The sequence below is a fragment of the Daucus carota genome, chromosome 1 (assembly GCF_001625215.2).
Source record: "Daucus carota subsp. sativus chromosome 1, DH1 v3.0, whole genome shotgun sequence".
Taxonomy (NCBI): Eukaryota; Viridiplantae; Streptophyta; class Magnoliopsida; order Apiales; family Apiaceae; genus Daucus; species Daucus carota.
In genome coordinates this window covers 41,203-68,397 of record NC_030381.2, presented here as the reverse complement: position 1 = coordinate 68,397, position 27,195 = coordinate 41,203, and the positions used below count along the sequence as shown (strand labels likewise).

The 27,195-nt window shown below is 30.8% G+C and overlaps 3 protein-coding genes across 3 annotated transcripts; all 3 read left to right on the top strand.

The window, feature by feature from the left end:
- Nucleotides 1–15,321: 15,321 nt before the first annotated feature.
- LOC135151208 (transcription factor TCP19-like) lies at nucleotides 15,322–15,864 on the top strand. The gene has a single exon (XM_064088994.1). The coding sequence runs from the start codon at nucleotides 15,322–15,324 to the stop codon at nucleotides 15,862–15,864; it is 543 nt and encodes a 180-aa protein (XP_063945064.1).
- A 3,537-nt stretch (nucleotides 15,865–19,401) lies between these two features.
- On the top strand, nucleotides 19,402–20,027 carry LOC135151207 (transcription factor TCP9-like). The gene is made up of 2 exons (XM_064088980.1): nucleotides 19,402–19,884; nucleotides 19,980–20,027. Exons 1-2 carry the CDS (start codon nucleotides 19,402–19,404, stop codon nucleotides 20,025–20,027), a joined length of 531 nt encoding a protein of 176 aa, XP_063945050.1.
- Nucleotides 20,028–25,396: 5,369 nt separating this feature from the next.
- LOC135151206 (transcription factor TCP9-like) lies at nucleotides 25,397–25,861 on the top strand. The gene has a single exon (XM_064088977.1). It carries the CDS (start codon nucleotides 25,397–25,399, stop codon nucleotides 25,859–25,861), a length of 465 nt encoding a protein of 154 aa, XP_063945047.1.
- The last annotated feature ends 1,334 nt before the right edge of the window (nucleotides 25,862–27,195 follow it).

Sequence of the window (27,195 nt, the reverse complement as noted above, 5' to 3'; positions counted from 1 at the left end):
AAAAAGAATGAAAGACATTGCCATATTGGTTACAGAATGTCCAAAGAAACACTATATATAACTAGCTAGTCCGGTGCTTCAGTATTAAACAATTCCACTTCTACTGGTATGGGAATTGTCCGTCTCCTACCATCTGTAAGACCATGTCAGTTTCTTGAAAAACTATCCAAGACTGATAAACAGTTATCAGTATCCGAGCTAAAGGAAGAGACCTTGGCTTTGCCAAGTTCATCCTCCATCTCGATGTCTTTATCCAGCAGAATGAAGCAGCCTATGAGCTGGAAGAAGCTTCAGAAGCCAGGGATAGACAAAAACAACAACCAGTGTCTGAAATCGTTGAACTAGATAAGCCCGTCAACACAGACGAGCCACAGAACAAAGAAGATGGAGGTACTGTAAAGTCAGAGATGGAATTCAGGGGTTTAGATCACGCAGATTCACTGGGCCTGATACTGATCAGTTGCAGAGCAAAATACCTAGTCAACTGGCTGGTAAATGCGCTGATGAGCCTTAATCATCCAAATTCAGAAAATGCACTTCCATTAGTTACAATATATGGACCAAAGGTATACGATTTGATCGAGGGCCAGCAGTGGGTTTCAATATATTTGATTGGAAAGGCGAAAAGGTTGATCCTGCACTTGTACAAAAACTAGCTGACAGAAACAACATTTCTCTTAGTTGTGGATTTTTGAAAAACATATACTTCTCGGACATGCAAGATAACGAGAGAAATTTACTAGAGAGCAAAAATCCTGAGCAGGCAGGACCTTTGAGAAACAAAAAGGATAAATGCATATTAGGAATATCTGTTATTACAGTTTCGCTTGGGTTCCTTACAAACTTCGAAGATGTCTGCAGACTCTGGGAATTCGCTTCAAAATTCCTGGATGCAGACTTCGTGGAGAAAGAAAAATGGAGATACCTGGCTCTTAACCAAACAACCGTTGAGGGTGTAAGACATGCTCTACATTCTCTTAAAAAAAAGACTTATGAGGTTTCACATATTGTTTCATCTTTATTAAATGATTGAATTAATTCTTTTATTTGTATCTGTTCCCAAAAATGATAGATTCATTAATGTGAAGAATGTATATCTCAGCTGACCTTCAATCAGACTGTTGGTATTGAAGGGGAAATGAGGATCTGAATGTCTGAGAAAAAATAATTTTTCCGGTATATTTTTCGGCTTAGAGATAACGACTAAAATTTTAGTTTTTTAACAAGAAGGCGATGACATAGAAATGGCTTCCCAGAATTGGACCCTACTGTCATTATCTTTGTTATTGCCTTATCTACGTAGGATCAAGTGAAAAAACTCAGCTCAGCATCTCAAGGTGCAAGTCCATGTATAGCTCAGTATCTCAAGTTGGAAGTCTAGTGAAGTTTTGCAATATTAGCATTCTGAACCCGAGACTCTCTATAAATTGAACTGTGATAGCTTGTCAACTGATCTAATTAAACCGTAAAGTGTTGGAAAAGGCGTTTACCGAATCTATACTATACTATAAAAAGCCTAACATAGGTATAATTTGTAGTCGTACAAAATTTTGGTTCTCTAAAACTAAAAGTCTACAACATGTAGATAGATATTAAACAGTTTCATATACTAAAAACACTCCTTATGTATATTAATATCTTTTTAAATATAATTTATAATTAGTTGAAAAAGATGAAACTACTGTTAATAACATATATTAATATTAAAAAAATTTATAGATAAATGTATAACTAATTATAAATATACAATTTTGAATATCTTTTGTCTAAAATACATATAAATAATTAGAGACGCTACTTTTTAATTATAATATATTCTACTCGAAATTTAACTTTAACGTGTTCTATTTCATTACAAACACGAACCATTACGTAACATATGAAGATATATGAAATATGAAAATTTTGATTTAAAATTAATTGAATAATAAACTATCACATATTAATATCAGAAAAATAATTATAGATAGATAATAAATTGTGAAAGCTAAATTTCTGTTAGAAGATATAATCAGTTGGTTAATATAATTTAACTAAAATCCAAATTATTAATATTAAAATACTAATAAAATGATATTAAGATTTAAATTATAATTAATAAATTACGAGTTATATAAGCGCCCGTGCTTTGCACGGGTTAAAGGCTAGTCATATATAATTCAACAGTGCATGGCTAAACCATAATTTTAAAGGACCAGAGCATGAATTTTTTTAATAGGAATATCAACAAAATCTCACTAATTTTTAGAAGGATAATACTACGTATCCCTAAAAAGTCTTTTCAAATTTTTTTACCAAATAACATGACAGACAAGTGTAAAATTATGATTGAGTGATTGATAATTGATACATATATAAGGAATCTCATTATTATTGGAGCGAATGCAGTCAATCAGTGATTCAGTGAGATCAAAAGCAAGAACAAAACCTTGGGTCGCCCATGTTAGCTTCCATTGACATTGATATTACAACCCTCTGCAAATCTTTTCAGCACTTACATACTTGATTTTGAGTTATATATGTTGTATATATTAAGACTTACAAAGCTTCCAAAATTAGAAAATCCACCTTAGGGTGTTCTCTACGAAATTCTTAAAATATGGTGATTCAATGAGATCAAAAGCAAGAACGAAACCTTGGGTCGCCCATGTTAGCTTCCATTGACATTGATATTACAACCCTCTGCAAATCTTTTCAGCACTTACATACTTGATTTTGAGTTATATATGTCGTATATATTAAGACTTACAAAGCTTCCAAAATTATAAAATCCATGATTGAAGCTCCAAATCACAAGAATATACACATTACCTTATAAAAACGTATATTGATCGTATGCTTCTAATTTATATCAGCGTATAAAATTTTTTATTTGCGCGGCATAGCCCTGTAGTTGTTCCAAGAGTACTGATGGAATCAACGACTAGTGTTATGTCTCTCTAGTCTCTTGATAAGGTGCGTCTCCCTGGAACTTGACCCATATATATATATATATATATATATATATATATATATATATATATATATATATATAGGAGGAAGATCCTAAGAAAACCCAGCCTATCAAGAAAACCGAGAAACCCACTTAATCACCGTTCATTTTAAAATCATGTTTTTAATTGTGATTTATTAAAAAAGCAATCAAATCTAATTTATAGAGGGCAGTTTAGTAATATACATATCCACATATTAAATCAATAATACATTCCATGTTTAGATAGATTTTTAATTTTGATAATTTATTTTGTCTTCGTGCATACATATGGAAAGAACCTGAACGTCCATTTTCACCGAGTTACAAGCTTCAGTTACAAGCTTAAAATCCATGGCAGATGAGGAACTCGAGTTCACCGAAAAAGGTTAGTCAGAGAATTATAGTAGCAGAATAGTATAAGACATAGAATTATAGAAGCAGAATACTATATTTCGCCTGATACGAGTTCTTCTCATCACTATATCTTTTTAATTCTATACAATCATGGATAGTAGAGAATCCGAATTGCTACAAGATTTACAGAGCATGGGCTACATTCCCCCATGTGTTGCTGAGAAGATACCGTTTTTGAACCAGAAATTCAAGAACTTGCAATCGGCTTTTGAATTCTATAGAGAATATGGAAGAGTTTGTGGTTTCGATATATGCAAAGCAAAAGAAAAAAGCGACTGTTTAGGAATCACAACACTAAAATATTTTGTTTGCTCAAGGTCTGGATCATCTGATACAAGAACAACAAAGTCTAAAGATGGTTTTGAATCTTACAAACACGGAAAACAAAGTCTTAAGATGGTTTTCATGTTTTCAATTTTAAAAATATTTATGGAATCTATATTTATGGTAGTTTACAACTATTCTATATTGTCTTTTGTAGGGGATTGGAAGTCTGCTTTATTCATATCAAGAGATACAACGGACAATAGTAGTGAAACTTGTTAAACTAAACAGTCTACCGGGATGTAGAGAATCTCTACGGGAACATCAACAGAATAGTTGTAAACATCAACAGAATTGTCATCTACGATACATTCTGCACTGGCTTTGGGCTTTCCAGCTTGATCTTTTCATATTTTATTCCTCGTTTAAATACATGAGTCTTGAGGGATATAAAGCTAGAAACATGAGAAATAGCTTCGGCCCTCCCATTACCCAAACTCTTGATATCTCTGAAAGTCCCTTTCTGAGGACTATATGACACAAGAGAATTGAACCTGAATAAGAATAAAAGTTCCTCTCGTTATTTAAATATTTAATTGGTTTCTGCAAGTCCTCTATGCGCATCCTACAATAAAACTTGACGTCAATTGCAAACTTCTTAATCCAAGATTCTCGAACTCCGTATTCTTCCATTACGAAAACCTCAAAGTGAGTATCGCTAGATGTATAGCATAGACAGAGGCAGCCACATATAACTCCTACACTGATCCATGAGATTTTCTTAAGTGTTTTACTAGTTTAAAAATACTTAAGATTTTCTAAGATTCTCTTTAAGTGTTTTACTAATAAATTTAAGATCTTCCTAAGAATTTTTTAAGAGTGCTCTATTAATTTAAAATATTTTTTTTCTAAGATTCTTTCAAGTGTTTTACTCATTTAAATATATTTAAGATTTTCTGAGATTCTTTTAAGTGTTTTACTAATTTAAATTGAACAGATTCTCTTCTAAGTGTTTTACTAGTTTAAAAATACTTAAGATTTTTCAAGATTCTCTTTAAGTGTTTTACTAATAAATTTAAGATTTTCATAAGAATCTCTTAATTGCTCTATTAATTTAAAATATATTTTTCCTAAAATTCTTTCAAGTGTTTTACTCATTTAAATATATTTAAGATATTCTGAGATTCTGTTAAGTGTTTTACTTGTTTAAAAATACTTAAGATTTTTCAAGATTCTCTTAAGTGTTTTACCTATTTAAAATTATTTAAGTTTTTCTAAGATTCTCTCAAGTGCTCTATTAGTTTAAAATAATTTTTTTTCTAAGATTCTTTCAAGTGTTTTACTAATTTAAATATATTTAAGATTTTCTGAGATTCTTTTAAGTGTTTTACTAATTTAAATTGAATATTTTTTTAAGATTCTCTTATGTGTTTTACTAATTTAAAAATATTTGAGATTTTCCAAGATTCTCCTAAGTGTTTTACTAATAAATTTAAGATTTTCCTAAGAATCTCTTAAGTGCTCTATTAATTTAAAATAAATTTTTTTTCTAAGATTTTTTCAAGTGTTTTACTCATTTAAATATATTTAAGATTTTCTTAGATTCTTTTAAGTGTTTTACTAAGATTTTCATAGATTCTTTCAAGTGTTTTTACTAATTTAAATTGGATATTTTTTTTAAGATTCTCTTAACTATTATGCTAATTTAAAAATATTTGAGATTTTCAAGATTCTCCTAAGTATTTTAATAATTAAAATTAAAATGATATTCATATTTTTTAAGATACCCAAGTCAGTTAAATTTGAAGCACTGATCCAAATCACCAGGATACGACAGAATCTTCAAACACACATAAGGTGTTCTGGAACCCTGTATTAGAACATTGGCGAGGACAGTGAGAAAATTCAATTATAATTCCAAGTCAACCAATTCCGATAATTTGAAAGCATCACATATAACATCTGCAGAAATCTTATGAGAATACATATAATCTTTGAACTGTGATCTCCAAACATTTGTATACTCTATATTGTAAGAATTCTCAAACATCAACTCCCCCTTCGGCCAGCCAAGTACATTCTGGACATCATCTTCTGAAAAGTTTATAATATTCTCACCAATTGAAATGCTTGAATCGATTGGATTGTAAGACTTTGAAATCAAAAAACTCAAAGGTTGAGGGTACTCCTTGATGTTGAAAAATAGAACCTTTTCGAATCCAGTCTCCACAACCCATTTCCTTTATGCATCTGAAGGATTGTCCACGATTCTCTTTAAGAAGATAGGTTTGGCTCGAACCAACAAATGGCCGGTGTTTTCATGGAGATTCTTTTCCACCATTATATCTCTGAAAATGAAGCGAGGCTATTTAGCGATAGTTAGAAAAGGAATACAAGAGTCACAACCATTAAATTGTATGAAGAAGATTTAAGATCGATGAGAATGATATGTCGTACAAACCTTCAGTTGATGAACCACAGTGTTTACACGACCTCATAACTTTCTCCTTCTTACAATTCTAGGTGTTCTTCATGAGAATGTGTATATGTAATAATCAGATATGTAATGGTTTGCGATTAATTTTTCTGTTTTGATTAGATTTTGGCAGATGCCAAAATTATAAGATTTTTAATTGATAAAAAAAGATTCCTTACAATTTTGCCCGTTTGTGTGTTAGATTTTGATATTTTTTTGATTGAATTCATTTTGGGAAATGATTATATATGACAAAAATAATCAACGGCATCTAAGAGGTTTCCTCAGTTTTCTTGATAATCTGGTTTTCTCTGGAACCTCACTCTATATATATATATATATCATTTACTATTTTTATTTAGGGCAATATGTTGTGTTGCTTGCTTGGAAAAATCTTATCGGCAGACGCCTCACACTCAAATTATATTCTTAACATTGACAAGATCTTAGGTAGCAAATCGTAATTCAAGCCATTCATATGTCAAGATTTGCCCAACTTTATTTCATTGCTTATACAAATTTTATAGATAAATAAGTGATTTTAGTGATCTCCTTTTTCATCTGTGTGTAATTTCATGAAGTATGTCTAATTTAAATTTTGATCTTTTAATAGTTTTTGCATATATATGACAAACATACTGAATTTACAGACGATGATTGGATTTGCATCTATTATGATAGCTGTGGATAAAGGTTGCAACAATGGTGGGAAATTGTGGAGATAAATTTTATAAAATTACAGTATTTTACTTGTATAAATTTTACTATTTTTAGCGAAACAGTTGGGTTTAAATCATGATGATGAGGTGCATGTTGATGTGCTAATTACCTGATGAGGCGTAGGTTGATGTGTTGTCCTTAACAAATTCGGCCAAATTCTATAATCCTCGTATAGTCCTCGTATGAATGAATTAACTTATCAATTAACTTTGCCTTACATATGATAAATAGGTGTTGAAATCCTTACTTATAAGTTTCCTAAGTTAATAATTGGTAGTTTAATAACTCAGTTTTCATGTCTTGTTAATATTAACAAGGTATGGATTGATTATAGAATTATAAAATTAATTTTAAAATAATCGAATGAATGAATAACTAAATTTTAACGATTATCACGATCCTAATATCCCGGGTTACAACGCAATCCTAAAATTAATGATTTATTGTAAGATGTGGGTACACATAATTGAGACAGTGTATATGTCCTTTGTATTGAATAAAAGAGGTCAACATTCTATCCATATATGTTAGCATATAATTATATCTATTATTTGATTATTTTTTTTAATTTCAGGATAATTAACTAATAAAATTTTCATTATAATTTGGTATCAAACATAAGGGATATGTTAATCATATAAATATATAATATATTTTTTTGTAAGGATCATATTATATATTTTTCAAAACATAAAGGAGCAGGGTAGGGGCAGGACTCAGGAGAATCCACGAAGAAGGAAATGGTAGATTCTTCTTCAGAAGAAGGAAATGACATATTCTTCTTCTTCAGAGCTACCGCGTGTCCCCGGAGAAGAACATAAAGGGGCAGGAGAATCCGAGGGTCCGCTTCATGTGCTGCTCGAATCTTCCAGCTAACTGAAGATCTGGGTTTGAAGTCTGAGGGTGAAACAATTCAGTGGCTTCTCGAACATGCAGAGGAGTCTATCACTAGGGCATATGGTGGGAGCACCAAGATCACTGAGACAGATAAAGAAGCTGAGCTTGTCCATGATGATGGTGGTTCGAAGACCCGAGGACAGGCGACTGTTGGACCTCGTCCAGTGTTTATACCAGGGAGACGATACTGGATTGTGCCTCAAGGTGGAGGGCCACAACAAGTGTCGCCGGTGTCCATATATGGCTCTTACCCATGGTATTTGCACCACGAGGCAAGATCCCAGCTGTGCGGCAGAGTTTAATAGGCAGAACCAGTCAACCTTTAGCGCCGATGATGAATCTGCCGAGGACGAGTTTGAGGAATTTTGAGGGGAAAGAGGTTTTTGTTTCGAAAAAGTGACATTTGAATGTCAGGGGTGGAATTGGAATGGATAATGGATAATGGTCTGCTCTGTTATTTTTGTTTTGTAAGTTGCGGAGTGTCAAAATATTATGATTTATTTCTTAATTTTATTAATAAACTACATATCAAAGTAGCAAACCAACCCACCAACCCACACTCAAATGATAAATCTTAACATTGACAAGATCATAAGTAGCAAAATGTGACTCAAATTATTTCATGGCCCATAAAAATTTTATATAGATAAATAAGAGATAGTGATGTCTCTTTTCATGTGTGTGTAATTTCAAGTATGTGTGATTTAATTTTAAATTCTAATAGCTTCTGCATATATATAACAAACATATTGAATTTATAGATTTTTCATAACCAAGATTAAAGAGAAGATACAATAAGGGTAAAACATGATGCATGGCGATGATTTGATTTGCATATGTTATGATGGTTGTGGATAAAGGCCGCAATAATGGTGCGAAATTCAAATGTCCCGGATAAGTATTTGTACATATTGTCTCTAATCTCTCCTAGGGTTTAATATTTACAAAATTAATCCCTTGTGTACCAAGAATTTAGTGTAAGAAAGTAGAGGGTGAGACAATTTGCATCGAAGGAAAGTTGGTCAATGATCACATCTTAACAAAAATATTGTCGTGTGATTATATAAAGTTGTAAGAAGTTTATACTCACACAACATGTTAAACCATAAATTCCTATCAAGTAGAGCCCAAAACCTTTGTCGGAAATGGTCGTGTATTTTCTATTCTACCATATATAATAGGAAATTAATAATAAATGTGAGATCCAATTCTTTACACGCTACTATCAATTCTTGTCAAATATAGTGGTAAACAAAAATTTACCCATTGACAAGCAAAACCTACCGATAATAATAGGTTTTAACTTAGATGAGGCCCTAACTAATACATCATTAATCTATCAATTTTCAATCAAATATAAAGTTATTTTGCCTTTTTCATTTTCTATATTTATAGAATTTAACTACACTATTTTCTACTCAATATAGTATCTTTTACTTGGGATATGTTACATGCCCTTTGACATCAATAACCAAGTCTATATATGCTATTTTACTAATTATGTTAGCAACCAAATCTGGCCTTAAAGTAAAATCTACCCAATGTGTTAGGTATTATATAAATTTGAAACAAAGTTTTCACATTATTTAATATTAAATTTTTCATGAATTTGTTTGTATACAAATATATTTCATGCATTTTGATAAAAAATTATGAAAAGTATAATTGGTTGCCCTATCTAAATTTAATATAAAAATTGATAGGAAATACATCTTTTGTTGAAACCGGCAAAAAATAATTAATTAAGATGCTAGATACAAAAATAATCGGGCAACTGCAGATCTAACTAAATACAAAAATAATTGGACAAGGGATCTAGCTATCAACATAATAACAAGAAACATAGTCTTACATACTTCAATTCCTATCTTACATACCTCAATACCTAGAGAAAAACAGTCATTTGTGGCTAATTCCACGTACGTGACATCATTGATGATGACGATAATGATCATGCATAGTCGTGCTGACATCATTGATGATGACGATAATGATCGTACATATTAGTAGTAAATACAGAATCTTATGAATATGAATTTTAACTTTTATGCTCACATTTTACATTTGTTATTTTGAATTTTCGTTGTAATTGAACATATGTATTACCATGGTTAACATTAGTCATGTATATAGATGTTTATGTGATGGGCTTAGACAAATATTTGTATATGTAAGCAGTATCTAATAAAAAAACTAAAAAAATATTAGACATTATATGAGTTGTCAATACGTCATGTGTGTGTATATATATATGTGTGCCCGCGCGTGTATGTATATATATATATATATATTAAGTTGAATTCGTATAATCAATCACAAAGTATTTGTTATTTAAAATAAATCTATTTGAAAAAGATTTTGCAGGAGTGAACCCAATAGCACAAAATATACCACAGGGTTCCAACTGATTCAACAAAAGACATAGTTCGTATCTTATAACTGAAATCTGGACCATACGTTTCATGTACATAACACATGTATACTCTTGGTCGACTGCTATATATACATACACGAGTATCGCCACAATTGTATGAATCAAAGCATGTCTTCACAAAAAGATTTTAACGGTGATTCTCAAGTGAGCCTTCTCAACCGGCACCAAGGAAAGACCTGCATACCAAGGTGGAGGGTGGGGGCAGGAGGACCCGAATACCCACTCTTTGTGCTGCTCGGATCTTCCAACTGACCAAAGAGTTGGGTTTGGCCACAGATGGTGAAACAATCCAGTGGCTTCTTCAACAAGCGGAGCCCGCCATTATTAGGGCTACAGGCACTGGAACAGTGCCTGCTAATGCTACTGTAACTGCTGATGGGACCCTCGGAGTCCCGGACACAAACAAGGGAGCTGCTGAGGATGTTTCGAAGACCTCGGGACTTGCGCCTGGGGCCCCCAGCCCCGTGTCCAACCAAAACCAGACCAGCGTTAGCTGCGAAGCCAGGGTGAGCTCTGCTGCAGAGGAAGAGTATGATGAGGTGGTATTGATGGGCAAGAAGATCAGGTTTCGTAAAGGGGGCATTTGAATGATACAAGACTAGGTCTGATTTAGTGAAGGGGGGATTTTGATTTGATTATAATAGTGGAGCTTATGTGTAATGAGTAGAATGATGAGAATTTACAGGATTTTGACATTTTCTTTGTTTAAAAAATCCGCATCAAAACAAATTTCTCCAATTGATAGTTATTTAAGTAAATTGACACAATTTTTCGTTTAAGTAAATTGATACAATTTTTCTTTTAAGCATTTGATATGTACAAAAAGTATTAAGATATATCAAAATGTTAGTTTGAATAAAAAATTCTTGAGACTTTTGTAATATTTTCTCATTAGTTATAAATTTATCATGTTCGAATTCATAATAATGGAGTCGTATGTTCCCCTATAGATATTTTCTTTATCCTTGCTGTGTCAAATGATATCAAGGTCTTTTCATGATTAATGACTTAGGTGTTGAAAGTTAATTTGAAGTTGTACCTATATTAGTGAGTGAAAACAATGGTAATTAGAAGAGAAAAAACAAAAGATATTAATATAAATGGAGTTGAAGAATTTTATCAACCTAAATATAATGACTTTGTCATTCTAAAGATGATATGATTATACTGTCATAACCTATGTAGAGATTTATGTCTTTTACTGGATATTTAGAAAAAACTAATTTTTGGAATAGAAAATGACAAAACCCAAAAAATAAAAGTGAATTTTATGTTCTTTAATGGATATTTAGAAATTAATATTTTCTTGGATGCAGTAAAAATGTACAAAGATGTTTTGACATTATGTATATTCCTATAACTTCACAATTGAAAAATGTATAAATATAATAATTTTCATGATTTTGTATTATGTTGATGAAAATTTCACCAACATAATCGAAAAAGAATAGAAATAAAGCTTATCCTTAATGGAAGGTCGGATAATTATGTGTTTGATAAATGTTCTCAAGTAAAACATAATATTCCAGAGAGTATAAAAAAAAGTAAAAAAGCTAGTGAGACATTGAGTGATGAAATTTTTGTATTTACGGATTGTGATAAAATTCATACTTTTTTTGACAGAGATAAAATGAATACTTAATATGATAAAAGAAGAAGATATATACATGAATGTCGAAAACAATATTTTAAATATGTATCCAAAAGTTTTATGATTTTTTTATTATATTGACTGAATTTCCATCAACAAAAACGGAAGATAAAAAGAAAAAAACCTATTCGGAGTGGAAGGCACATAAAAGTTATGATGGTAAAAATATTTTTACTTCAAGATAAATATGAGGATGATGCTAAACATCTTGTTAAAGGCGTGCGATACTCTCCTTGATTTTTTAAATAAATTCTTGGATGATTTGGATCACAGAAATTTAATTCAGACATTGTGAAAGGTGATTTCTTAAAATTGTGAGATTAACACTATTCAATTTTTTATGATATTGATACAAATGCATGTAAATAGTATTGAATGGACCATGAAAATTTGATATGAACTTACATGATGACGGAATGGACAGAAGTGAATTTATTATTGAAAAGTATAATATGATGTATGTTTTGACTTAATTGAAAAATAAGATTTTTCTTAAACCTGTGATTTGAATATGTGACTTCTCTTATTACAACAAATGAGCACTATAATGATAATTTAAATTTTTACTTGTCGAGATTAATCAAGGTTATATTGGGTAAACTCTAGAAATTTTATAATCGAATGACAATTACTACACTAATAAATCATATTTTTTTGGGTTTGAGATGGACTTATAGAGCTAAACTTATTGCATTTAGGTCATTATATTACGACGTACTTATCCGAATTCGGAATTGAAATTTGGCCTGATTTTCGGCAAAAGACTTGGAATTTGACACGAATTCGATCTATATTACTTTATAATAGCTAGAGATTTATGGGCTATCCATTTTAAGAAGACGAGGCCGTTATGAATTCAAGTGAGTTTACAAGTATAAGTAGAAAATACATCAACAAATCATGATCTTTTTGGAATTTGTGACGGGCAAGTTTTTGCATTTGGTTTAACATATTTCTGGTTCACAGCTCGGGACTTGACCAAATTTTAGAAGAAAAATTTGGGATTTGATTGTTTTGACACATTGGGTTTGTCTAGTGTGTGCCCATGGGCACACATTATACACTAAAATTGATGGTTTTGGTGGATTTTCATTGGTGGACTTGATGTAAATGCAGGGGGGCCATCTTTATTTATGATTAGGTGACCAATAAAAATGCACCAAACTCATAGGAGTTAGTGCTTATGGTGTGCCCATGGGCACACCATAGAAAAACCGTGACACATTTACTACACCCAACATATGCATTTATATTCTCTTACATTCTTTTTACATAAAAAAAATCAATATATCATGTTGAGGGAGTGTATTCAATTCGGATTATTAAATATTTATTTCATGGGAAAATAGATTTTTTTGTCACTCAACTTATAGTGTTTTTAGAAACTTACCACCCAACTAATTTTTTTATTCTTTTAGTCACTAATGTTAGGTTTAGTTTTATTTTTAGCCACCAACTTAGGTTTGGATTTGATTACCAGCATTATGATAATTTTTTATCACTAAACTTATTGTGTTTTTAGAAACTAACCACTGAGCTATAATTTTTTTTATTTTACTCACTAGTGTTAGATTTAGCTCTTTTTTTGTCACTGAAGTTAGGTTCAGATTTGATTATTAGCATTACATTTTATGTGTATCATTATTAAAATATAGTGGTAGTCGGTAATATTTTGATGATTTGATATATATTTGTATTTTTATATGTAGTACTTTTTATGTCTTCAAGATCGCTTACCTTGGATGATAAGAATTTTACACGTATTATATGGCCTTTAAAAGATGTAGTTTCATATATAACTTTATTTTTTTTCTTCCGAATGAAAATTCAGCGTTTGAATTTTTACACACAAAAATAAGTTATGAAACTATATTTTATAAGAATCTTAAATACATGCTAAGCACTAGAGAAAATTTGTAAACTAATGAGAGGGACGGAGGGAGTAATAATAATATAAAATGATGCATTATATATAGAGGACAATCATCGAAAATTAAGTTTTCCTCTTTATTTATTTATCTCGAAAATTGTAATAAGATAAAGTTATTAAAATTTTTTGAGATAAATTTAAGAAAGATCTTAGACTGAGCTAGTCCATTGAAAGTTTAATAGCGAAAGATGATCCGTCATATCACTCAATTACACTTTATCTTATGAGAGAGGGTGAATTGTTTGAAGTCATTGATTTCATATTCATGATTTATTGAATTTTTAGAATCTGATTACTATTATTTCTGATTTTAATTTTTCATCGGCTCATTTTATATTACTATTGCTATATATAAGGATATAAACATACAACACATCATCAAAATATTAGATACTATCACTATGTATAAATGATGATACAAAAAATTATCATAATGCTAGTAATCAAATCCAAACCTAAGCTGGTGGCTAAAAACAAAACAAAACCTAACATTAGTGACTAAAAGAATAAAAAAAATTAGTTGGGTGGTAAGTTTCTAAAAACACTATAAGTTGAGTGGCAAAAAAATCTATTTTCCCTTATTTCATTTATGAAATCCAGAGATATTCAACTTGGATTTTAAAAAATATATCAAAATCTTGAAGTATTTGATTACGATTTTAAATTATGTTACAAAATCTGGTAGTATTCAATAGTATTTAATCAGGTTTTAAATTATGCTTAAAAATCCGATGGTATTCAATTGAGATTATTTAATAATCATTAAAATATGATGATATTCAAATTTGATGAATTTTTCTGACCTATATAAAATGATGAATTTTGTATGATTATTCGGTCTATTTTTTTATATTTGAAATTATACCAAAATTCATGAGATTTTGAAGTATTGTACTTAAATCCTAAATACTCTACATCAACTACACAAAATTTTATCTCGAATCCGTCTAAAATCAAAATCAGATACGATACATTAAAATCCATACACTATATAAAAATCAATTAAGTCTCCATTGAACACGTAATTACACGTTAGCATGACCAACATAAATATTGATATTCCCTCCGTCTTTTTTTAGTTGTCTTGGTTTTGTGCTGGTCAAGTTGACCAAAATTTGACTGAAATTTATTAATATTTTATCAATTGAAAAGAATAAAAAAAAAAATTCACCAGAAAAAACTTTTATTCTACTTTAAGATGTAATTTTTGGTTTTCTAAAATAATGAAAAAATGACTTATAATTTTTGGTCAAAAACTAGTCAATTTGACCAACAAAAGTAGAAATGTGACATTAAAAAGGGAAGGAGGGAGTAATTTTTTAGAAAATCGAATATAGAAAAATGTAATTGCCTGGATAATAAAATCCATTAAAAGATGATATTTATTCAATAATCAACACCAGAAACGTATGATATACCATGGGAACCCCAGATTTAACAAAATGGAGTATCAAAATAATATCTACGGGATTTTGATATATGCACGTAATTAATAACACCTCATCCAGAGTACTATATAAAGACTGTTGTACGCATTGCCAGAGAATTGTATTAAGCAATCATGTCTACAGTTAAAGATTATGACAGTGATTCCCAAGCCAACAGCGGATCCCAACAAACCAGTTCTGTTCCAAAACCCAAGAAGGACAAGCAAACCAAGGTGGAAGGTCGGGGGAGGAGGATCAAAATGCCGGCTTCTTGTGCTGCTCAGATCTCCCAATTGACGAAAGATTTGGGCTTCAAGTCCAAGGGTGAAACTGTTGACTGGCTTCTAGAACGTGCGGAGGAGTCCATGATTCAGGGGCCTGGCAATGCAGATCTGTCTGCTAATGCTACTGGTGCCGCCTCTTCTGAGGCCCTGGAAGTCCCTGAGAAAAAGAAAGCTGAACCTGTTGGCCAGGATGGTGGTCCAAAGACCTCGGGATTTGCGCCTGGGAATCCCAATCCCGTGTTTGTACCAGGGAGAGGGTTTTTCATGGTGCCTGAAGATGGAGGCGAGCCACAACAGGTGTGGCCTGTGCCGCTGGCTCTCACTCGTGGCATTGGCATGAGGATGCCGGGTCCGTATGCGCCGGGGTGGTCAGGTCAGAACCAGAAGCGTTAGCTCGGATGGAATGACATTTGAATGTCCCGGGAGGAATGGAGAGTTTTTAGAGTTTTGGGGGTCCTTAATTTTATTTTATAAAGTGTCGTGTGTGTCGAATTTCTAAGGTTTGCTTTAGTGGTAGGGGGTTGTTTGGTGGGGATTAAAAACCTCGTTTCTAGCAAGTTATAAGTATTTATTCGTATTTTTTATGTAAAACTCAAGAAATACTTATAAAAATTGAGAATATTGTCTTTTATTTCACGACTTCTACTTATTTATCAAATACTTTAATCACTTTAAGCAAAAAACACTTATTTTAATTTAACCAAATGACCCCTTAATTCCTTAAAAGAAAATGAAAATGACCCTTGATTAATAAAAAAATAATTGATAGAATATCATTTCACCTTCTTACTAATAAAACACAATAAGATAAGATATACTTGATACATTTTACTACATCATATATTTTTAATATACTTGATACTTTCACATCAATTAATTGTATCGGAATACAATACTAAAAGCAAGAATTTCTTTCATAATAATAAGACATATAACTAGAGGGCATTATAGATGTCTCACAAAAATTTAGATAAAAATTTAACTTGAAGTAAAAGTTAAATTCGCGAATTAAAAAAAGAAAAATAGAAGTCTTATTCAAATAAGTCTACAATTAATCAAAGGTGATGCAGAGATGGCACCATAAATTTGGTTACTTTTCTTTAATGAACGAAAAGAAAACACAATTAAAATATATAAAGTCCACCGAAATGAAAAAATAAAGATCCAAGGAGAGAAAAGAAGGGAAATAAGGAATCACAACGAAACAAAGTTATTTAAAATTATACAATCATTAATTAATGACAAAAAAACTACATAAAATATCAAAAAATATCACATATGACACTCTCTCGAAAGGGCATAATAATTTAAATAAATAATACATAAAGACATTAACACAGTTTACATTTTGCAATACAAAGTAATATATATCCACTTACAAGGGATTCACAAAAATTAATTATTAAATATATAAATAAAAGCCGATTCCTAAATTATTAATATATGAAAAGTAGGTGGGCCCGTGCATAATCCTGACGTGCATATATATGTACAGTTCTTTGAACTCAATAACGAGCTGCCTATTTTATATTTGCTTAGACAAATATTTGTATACATAGGCCGAGAAAACTAAAAAATATTATACATGTTATGAGTTAATAATACGTCATATAGAAATAAAAAACTAATATCTAAAATTATATTTTTATATATATTGAACTATCATATAAATATATTAGTTTTGTTATTATTAAAATTAAATATTTAATATAAGAGATAACATTGTAACAACTAATTTAATATTGTTGAATTATATTAATAATTTTTTTAATTGTCAAGCACTCATTGTTTTTGGGTGGATTCATCAAAATAAACTATATTAAGGTGATATCAATTATAAAAACAATAATATTAAAAATACATTGTAATACAAAAAATACTTAGTCAGCTATGTTATGTTTCTCCAAAGGACAACTCAGTATTAGCTCTGGGATCCATGATATATATTTTCAGTGAGAGGCTCATGAAATATTAAATACATAATAATAATAATAATAATAATAATAATAATAATAAATAATATTTTCATGTTCTCTTTAAAATGGTTATGATTATATATTTAAGTAAAAATAAAAATAAAAGCTCAGTGATAAAATCACCATCTTAATCAAATAAAAAGAAAATATTGAAAAGGTAAGATACATATTTTATTTCAAATGATCCACTAATACGTATGAATCTAATGATAGGTGGTAGCACTGGAACTTCCCAGTAGATTTTATATGATCCCAGTAGAATATAAAAAATAATATCTCTGTATTAAAAAGATTTTTAAGTAGTCAACAATGCACAAAACATACGATATGGCCAGATACCGTCCGCATCATATGACAAAAATCTGGACTTACGTTTCATGTACATAACACATGTATAGATTTGTCGACTGCTATATATATATATACACATGAGTATCGCCATGACTGAATGTATGTATCAAAACATGTCTTCACAAAAAGATTTCAAGGGTGATTCTCAAGTGAGCGGTGGTCCTTCTCAACCGGCACCAAGGAAAGACCTGCATACCAAGGTTGAGGGTCGGGGCAGTAGGATCCGAATGCCCACTCTTTGTGCTACTCGGGTCTTCCAACTGACCAAAGAGTTGGGTTTGGCCACTGATGGTGAAACAATCCAGTGGCTTCTTCAACTGCTGATGGGTCCCTCAGAGTCCCGGAGACGAAAGAGGGAGCTGCTGAGGATGTTTCCAAGACCTCGGGACTTGCGCCTGTGGGCCCCAGCCCCGTGTCTGTGCCAGGGTATGGGATGGCGGCGGAAAATGGAATGAGGATGGGTGTACCGCATGGGGCGGAGCCGAACCAAAACCAGACCAGCGTTAGCTGCGAAGCGAGGGTGAGCTCTGATGCAGAGGAAGAGTATGATGAGGTGGTATTGATGGGCAAGAAGATCAGGTTTCGTAAAGGGGGCATTTGAATGATACAAGACTAGGTCTGATTTAGTGAGGGGGGCAGGTCTGATTTGGTGAAGGGGATTTTGATTATAGGGGAGTTAACGTTGAATGAGAGGAGAGTGTTGAGAATTTACAAGGTTTAGGATATTTTTTGTTTTACAAAATTTGCTTCAAAATAAATTTCTCCCATTTTATAATTATACATGAAACGCAGAAATGAATATTTTAAGTATAGTTTGTTTCATTTATCATCTCAATATTAAAAAAAAAAAATTAAAAAGTGGACTATTATTTGATGGTACTGTGACTAATATCTTTAATAGATTTTTTATTTGTTATACCAAACAAATAAATTTTAGAATTGAATTTATCATATAAGTAAATTGATGCAATTTTTCATTTATTCATTTGATATGTACAAACAATATCAAGAGACACTCTTGAGACTTTACTAATTTTTCCCATTTGTTATAAATTTATGGTGTTCGAATTCATAATGATGAATCACTGTACCCAACATATTCAAGAGAGTTATTGATAAATGAAATATTTTTCTTCTAGTCGAAATTAGTCGATATTGTTGTAGTGTGAGTAAGAAATTTAATATATTACTATATCTTTTCCAGTGAGAATTTAAAATTTATGCTAATATATGGCTAAACATTTGAGCATATTATTTTCTATTTACTTTCTTTTTACATAAAAGATCAATATATCATGTTGAGGGGTGTATTCAATTCGGATTATAAAATATTTATTTCATTTATGAAATCCAAAGATATTCAATTCGGATTTAAAAAAATGTATCAAAATCTTAGAGTATTCGATTAGGATTTTAAATTATATTACAAAATCTGGTAGTATTCAATCAGCATTTTAAATTATGCTTAAAAATCTGATGCTATTTAATTGATATTATTTAAAAACCATTAAAATATGATAATATTCAAGTGTTGATGGATTTGTAGACCGCTATATAATACACACACATGAGTATCGCCACAATTGTATGTATGTATTAAAACATGTCTTCACAAAAAGATTTCAATGATGATTCTCAAGTGAGCGGTGGTCCTTCTCAACCGGCACCAAGGAAAGACCTGCATACCAAGGTGGAGGGTCGGGGCAGTAGGATCCGAATGCCCACTCGTTGTGCTGCTCGGGTCTTCCAACTGACCAAAGAGTTGGGTTTGGCCACAGATGGTGAAACAATCCAGTGGCTTCTTCAACAAGCGGAGCTTGCCATTATTAGGGCTACAGGCACCGGAACAGTGCCTGCTACTGCTACTGTAACTGCTGATGGGTCCCTCAGAGTCCCGGAGACGAAAGAGGGGGCTGCTGAGGATGTTTCGAAGACCTCGGGACTTGCGCCTGTGGGCCCCAGCACCGTGTCTGTGCCAGGGTATGGGATGGCGGCGGAAAATGGAATGAAGATGAACCAAAACCAGACCAGCGTTAGCTGCGAGGCGAGGGCGAGCTCTGCTGAAGAGGAAGGGTATGATGAGACGGTATTGATGGGCAAGAAGATCAGGTTTCGTAAAGGGGGCATTTGAAGGATACAAGATTAGGTCTGATTTGGTGAATTGGGGATTTTGATTTACAGGGGGAGTTAACGTTGAATGAGGAGAGTGTTGAGAATTTACAAGGTTAGGATATATTTTGTTTTATAAAATTTGCATCAAAATAAATTTCTGCCATTTTATAATTATACATGAAAGGCAGAAATGAATATTATATATATTTCAAGTATAGTTTGTTTCATTTATCATCTCAATATTAAAAAAATAATTAAAAAGTGGATTGAACATTACATATTGAGTACTGCTATGTGTATGAATAATTTTAATATATGAAGCATGTAAATATCATTTTTTTATTATTGATGACGATTTTTCGATGGTGTGACTAATCTTTTTAATAGATTTTTTTTATTATATTAAACAAATAATTTTTAGAATTGAGTTTATGAATTAAGTAAATTGATACAATTTTTCATTTAATTATTTGAAACAAACAATATTAAGACAATCTTGAGATTTTTCTAATTTTTTCCATTATTTATTAATTTATAGTGTACGAATTCATAATGATGGATTCATGTATTCCACTACCAATTAAAATATATTTCATCCAACCTTTTTTACTGTGTCAAATGATAGTATAATTAAGCATTTTAATGATTAATGGCTTGATGTGGAAAATTTGAAGGTGTACCTATATTAGTCAGTGAAAACACATGTTCCAACAATATATTGAAGAGAAAAAATTTAAAGACAATAAAAATAGAGTTAAAAGTTTCTATTACCTAAAATATAATGATTTTAGTCATTCTAAACAAAATAGGATTCTTCCACGTGATGATTCATATACAGATTTAGGATGATTGTGAAAAAATCGTAAAAATTAAAAATGAATTTTATGTCCTTTAATTGATACCTTGTAAATTAAATATTTTCGAGAATGCACTAAGAACGTACGAAGACATTTTGAGGTTATGTATATTTCTATAACTTTACAATTTAAATATGTTTATTGAGAAAAATTATAATTAATAGTTTATGGGTGAAGGAGGGGGATGATACGTTTATTACTATGGTCCTGATAATAATGTGTTTGATGAATTAATGTTCTCAAGAAAAATATGATATTGTAGAGAGTACAAAAAACACACTAAAAAGGAGATGAAATATTGAGTGATGAAGTTTTATATCTACAAAGAAGAAGATAAATACAAGGATATCCGAAAATAATATCTAAAAAAACTTTTAAAATGCCTATGAAGATGGGGATAGGAGTGATGGTGAATATCATATTAAAGGCATGCAAAACCTATCCTTGGATATTTATAATGTGATTGAAAATTTGGATCATCAAAATTTAATTCAAGAATTATGCAAGATGAGTTCTCAAAATTAGATATCAAGTTTTTCACAAGTGGAAGGGACTGATTTTGGACAAGATCTCCTTTATTTTGAAGAAAAACTTGGAATAAAAAGGTTTGTCCAAAAATTATGTTGAGAATGCAATGAATAGTAAGAAAATATTTAAAGAAGACATGATCATGTTGAGATTTAACGCATAATCATGGCAAATAAGTTTTCCTCACAATCTTCGGTTCTTACTCAAAACTACATATCATGTTATTTTAATATTATTTGACTTCAATTATTTTTTTTTATTTCATGTTAGTCTTTTACGTCCTTATATAAACAATAGACGATGTATTCTAAACAATCTTTGAAAATATAAAAAAATCTCGAGACTCTCTAATCTTTTTTCTCAAGACCTATCATGTTCGAACTTGGTCGGGTAGATTCATGTATTTTTATTACGTATTAACATTCATTCATACTATTTTTTATCTCAATCAAATGATAATAGAATAAGGGTTTCACCTGATTTATTGGCTTGTGACATAAAGAGTCAACAATATGTGAAGGACAAAAAAACTAGAGCAAACGAAAAATAGATTTGAAGGATTTTGCTTCAACAAATATAGAGATTTTGGTCATTATAAAAAGAATAAGGTTCTTGCATGTATGTGATAACCTATACAGACATTCATAATCAGAATCCCACTAGGAGAAAGTAAGGAAAAAGAAATTCATGAAAAGAAATGAATCTTCATACTATTGGTGGAAATCTTGAAATTGAGAATTTTCTTAAATATATTGAGAAGCTAGAAAGATATATCGAGAGTATGGATATTCTTGATATTTTACAAGTCAAATATGTATCCAAAAAATTTCATGATTTTATATATGTTAGCTGAATTTCATCAAAAAATTCAAAAGAGAAATGAAAAAATACCTACCAGGAGTGGAAGTTATATACACTATGTCAATGATGGGCAAATAAGACACTATTCTACTGTAACGCCTATTTTGTGTTACAATATACATAATTTTTGGACCTATCATAACACTAATGAAACAAAGTTACATTACATGTTCACTTACAGTTACTATATAAAGCGTGTGTGTTGTAGTAGAACGCTAGTGTTACAATAAGACCGTCATGTCGTAACACTTCGTATTATTATTATGTAAATATTTTAATTAATTATTAACTTTATTGAGACCAGAACTGTACACGTCGGCAAAAGTGGCTACACAAAGGCAGGACCCACAGAAATTTACTCCAGAAAAGTGGGTCCCACTCTGACAAGTGGACCCCACGGATGGACCCACACTGCCAATTGTGGAGACAGGGGGCGGTCCCCACTTACGGCACACAGCAAAGTGTTACATCTACTTTTGTGTTGCAAGGCTAGTGTTACTTTAGGATAAGTGGACCCATAATATTAATATAATATATATTAAATAATTTATAATTAATTAATTAATTAATCACTAAGTGGTCTCATGTTTGGTTCCACATTAGTGAATCAATTCATTTATTTATTAATAATTATTTCAATATTTAAATAAGTATTGACAAATATTTAATTAATTTCAAAGCGAGCCACAAGTACGAGCCTCACATTAGTGACTTAATTAATAATTAATAATTAATTAATTAATGTTTAAGTAATTAATTATTGAATAACTAACCAAATGCTAAGTGGGCCTCACATTAGTGAATTAATTAATAATTATTTGATAAATATTTAAATACTAAATTATCAAACAATTAATTAAATGTCAAGTGGGCCTCACGTGTGGGCCGCATATTAGTGAATTAATAATTATTTATTAGATAATTATTTAAATATTTAAATAAATAATTAATTAAATGCTAAGCGGGCCACACATTAGTGACTTGATCAATAATTAATTAATAAATATTTTAATGATTAAATGAATGTTAAGTGGGCACCACATTTGTGAATTAATTAAATAATGAATAATTCAATGCTAAGCGGCCCACATTAGTGAATTAACTAATAATTTAATAACTAATTAGTTTAAATATTTACTTATATTATTACTCCCTCCGTGCCAAAATGAATGAGCTGGTTTGAATTTCACGGAGATTAAGAAAAAAGTAGTAAGTTTAGTTGAAAAGTGTGTAAAGCGGTGGGACCTATCAATATTTAATAATAAAGTTGAAATAGTGGAGAAAAGTAGTGGGTGTAATAGTGTTTATATTATAATATAATGGAGATAGTGGAAGAAAGTGGTGGGTGTAATAGTGTAAAATAGTGTTCAAAAATAGTAAGTATGATAGGTTATTTTTTTTGATGTCCCAAAAAGGAATAAGGGTCATATGAAATAGGAGAGAGTGAGTATTAAATATCTAATCAAATGCTATGCGGGGCCCACGTTTGTGAATAACTTAATTATTTAATAAATAATTATTAAATAATGAATTAAATGCTAAGTGGCCCCGCATATGGGTCCCACATCAATGAATTAGTGAATTATTTAGTCGATATTTATTTCATATTGTTTAATGCTAAGCGGACCTCACATGTGGGCCCCACATTAGTGAATTAATTAATCAGTTCGTAATAAATATTTAAATATTAAATAATTAATTAATGAATAATTAATTAAATGCTATGTGCGCCCATGTTATTGAATTTACTAATAATTTAATAACTAATTATTTAAATATTTATTTATATTATTATTAAATATTTAATCAAATGCTATGTGGGCCCCACGTTAGTGAATAAATTAATTATTTAATAAATAATTATTAAATAATGAATTAATTGCTAAGTGGGCCCCACATATGGGTCCCACATCAGTGAATTAGTTAATTACTAGTCGATATTTATCTAAAAAATTATTTAATGCGAAACGGTCCTCACATGTGGGCCCCATATTAGTGAATTAATTAATAATTTAATAATTATATATATTAATATCTTTTACTTAATTTTTAAATAATTAATTAAATGCTAGGTGGACCCACGTGTGGGCCCCACATTAGTGACTAAATTAATAATTAATAAATATATATATATATATAAATAAGTAACTTTTAAATAATTAAGTAAATGCTAAGTGGGCCCCACATTAGTGAATTAGTTAATGTTTGAACATTTAATTTCTAAATATTTAAATAAATAATTACTGAAAAATTAGTTAAATGCCAATTAGGGCCTAGTTTTCCTTAATTTGTATTTAAGGTTCGCATTTAGTGGTTTGTATATAATCATTAGCCTATATACTGACAGACAGACATCGGAAACAATTTCGAAATTGATTTTGGATTTCAGATCTCGGATTAAATATCAGATCGGTAAATACTTTAATCCAAATACAAATACAAAAAATTTTGAATACGAATTCAAATCAAAAATTTCGGATTCGATATATCCAAAGTTTCGAGTTTCAGATCTAATATCCGTGGGATCATATTATTTTGTCATCCCTAATTGTACGCATTGTCATAGAATTGTATGTAGCAACATGTCTCAGTTAAAAATTTCAGCTTTACATTCTTTTTACCAGATAAAAAAAAATCAATATATCATGTTTTAAGGGTATGGTGTCATCAATTAAGATTTAAAAGATTTTTTCATTTATGAAATTTGGTAGTATTCAACTGAAACTTTAAAAAATGTATCATAATCTTGGAGCATTTTATTAGGATTTTAAATTATGTTACAAAATATTATAGTATTCAATCAGGAGTTTAAATTATTCCTAAAATCCAATGATATTCAATTTATATTATTTAGTATCCATTAAAATACGTTAAATATTCAAATACTGATGAATATTTTTGGAATTCATAAAATAATAGATTTTAAGAGATTGTTCACTATATTTATTATATATTTTATGTCATTACTGTTGGCATGACCCGTTACATAAAGTAGATAATTCTTTGCATTGGAAAATCAAATATTGAAAGATAATCGACTATATAATAAAAATCCATTAAAGAATATATTTATTCGACAGTTTAACGTGAGAAACGTATAATTTACGATGGGACCCACAAAATCTAACTAAATGCAGTATCAAAATAATATCTAGCAGATTCTGATATGTGCACGTAACGCCTGGTCCAGCTACTATATAACGACTGTTGTACATTCCCAGAGAATTGTGTGTAGCAAACATGTCTCCGGTTAAAGATTGTGACAAGCACAACAAGATGCAGGGTCGGGGCAAGAATATCAAAATGTCCGCTTCATGTGCTGCTCACATCTCTCAGTTGACAAAAGATTTGGGCTTCAAGTCCGAAGATGAAACTCTTCAGTGGCTTCTAGACCGTGCGGAGGGGCGTGGCACTGCAACTCCGTCTTCTAATGCTGTTGGTGGGGCCTCTTCTGAGACCCCCAAAGTGCCTGAGAAAAAGAAAGCTGAGCCTGTTTGCCAGGATATTGTTCCGAAGACCTCGGGATCTGCGCCTGTGGGCCCCACTCCCGTGTTTATACCAGGGAAAGGGTTTTGGATGGTGCCTGATGATGGGGGCAAGCCGCAACAGGTGTGGCCTGTGCCGCTGGCTCTCACTCGTGGCATTGGCGTGAAGATGCAGGGTCCATATGCGCCGGGGTCGTCAGAGCAGAACCAGAAGCCTTAGGTCCGATGAAATGACATGTTTTTGTTTCGTATAGGAGACATTTGAATGTTTTTACAGCTTTGGTGGGTCCTTGATCCTTTAAAGTTTAATAATTTTATTTTAAAGAGAGTTTTGTGTGTGTCGAATTTCTATAATTTGTTTCGTAACTTATAAAAATAATCGAATATCATATAAATGAAATTGGCTAGCGACGCTTCGATTTTTCAAGATGACTTGAGTTTATAAAATCAACGGTCAAAATCCCAAACTTTTGGGTTTGTTTATCGAATGACGTGATTAACTTGACTTTAGTCTCTTTATATATTCGTATTATGTTGTTGTCTTCTCCATTTTTGTATGACAGGATACATGTATTTGTGTGTTTTTCATCTTCATACCGAACATATATTTCAAGTTCTTAATCAAATATATATGTGTAATTTTTGTGATTTCTAGATATGTATTTTTAACAAATCTTTTCATATTGTCGAGTTACATATCTAAAGAGTGTGTAATTGCATAATAGGACAATTTTTGTTAATTAAATAATGATGATTTTGGTAAGGGAGTATTTGATTTGTGGGCCTCTTTTTGACAAATTGGGACCAAATTTTACTAATTTGAAATGAACTTCGTTAGACAAATATCCAATTGATTATGCAATCATATTGAAAATCAAATAAATAAGATATATGATGAGCGATTTTGTTTCCGGATCGTTTAATATGTCAAATACAATTATTTTTGTTTATTGTTTATTTTAATTTGCTTTAAATGTGTTAGATGTATATAGCTTTAAAAAAAAATTGCTAAACATATTCAATTTTACTATTGAATACTCCATTGTCCCCCTCAATTGTTTACTGGAAGATGGAGACTCTGACATACATTCTATGCTCTCATAAAATATAGTTTGATAAATTGTTTTGAACTTTTTTTCTTCTGAACAAAAGTTTAATGTTTAAATTTTAATATAAAAAAATTGAAAAATAAATTATGTAACTATGTTTTATATGCGCCTCAAAATGCGTTCAAGCATTGTAAAAAAACCGTAAAGAAATGAGAGGGACAGAGTGAGTAATATCTATTCCGTCTCATTTTTTAAAGTTTTTTTCTTCGATTAACATGCATTACAAGATATATATAAATATTCTTAAAACTTATTTTTACAAATTTTCTTTTATTAAATAAAAATTTAAACATTAATTTTTTATTTAAAACATTGTATAATGTATATGCGGTCCGGTCCGGTCCAACCGGAAAATCCCCGGAATGGACCGGTTTCCTTATTTTTATTTAGCGTTATTTAATATTTCTGTGTGCACATGTTGTTTATGACATGTGCGGTGCTGTCA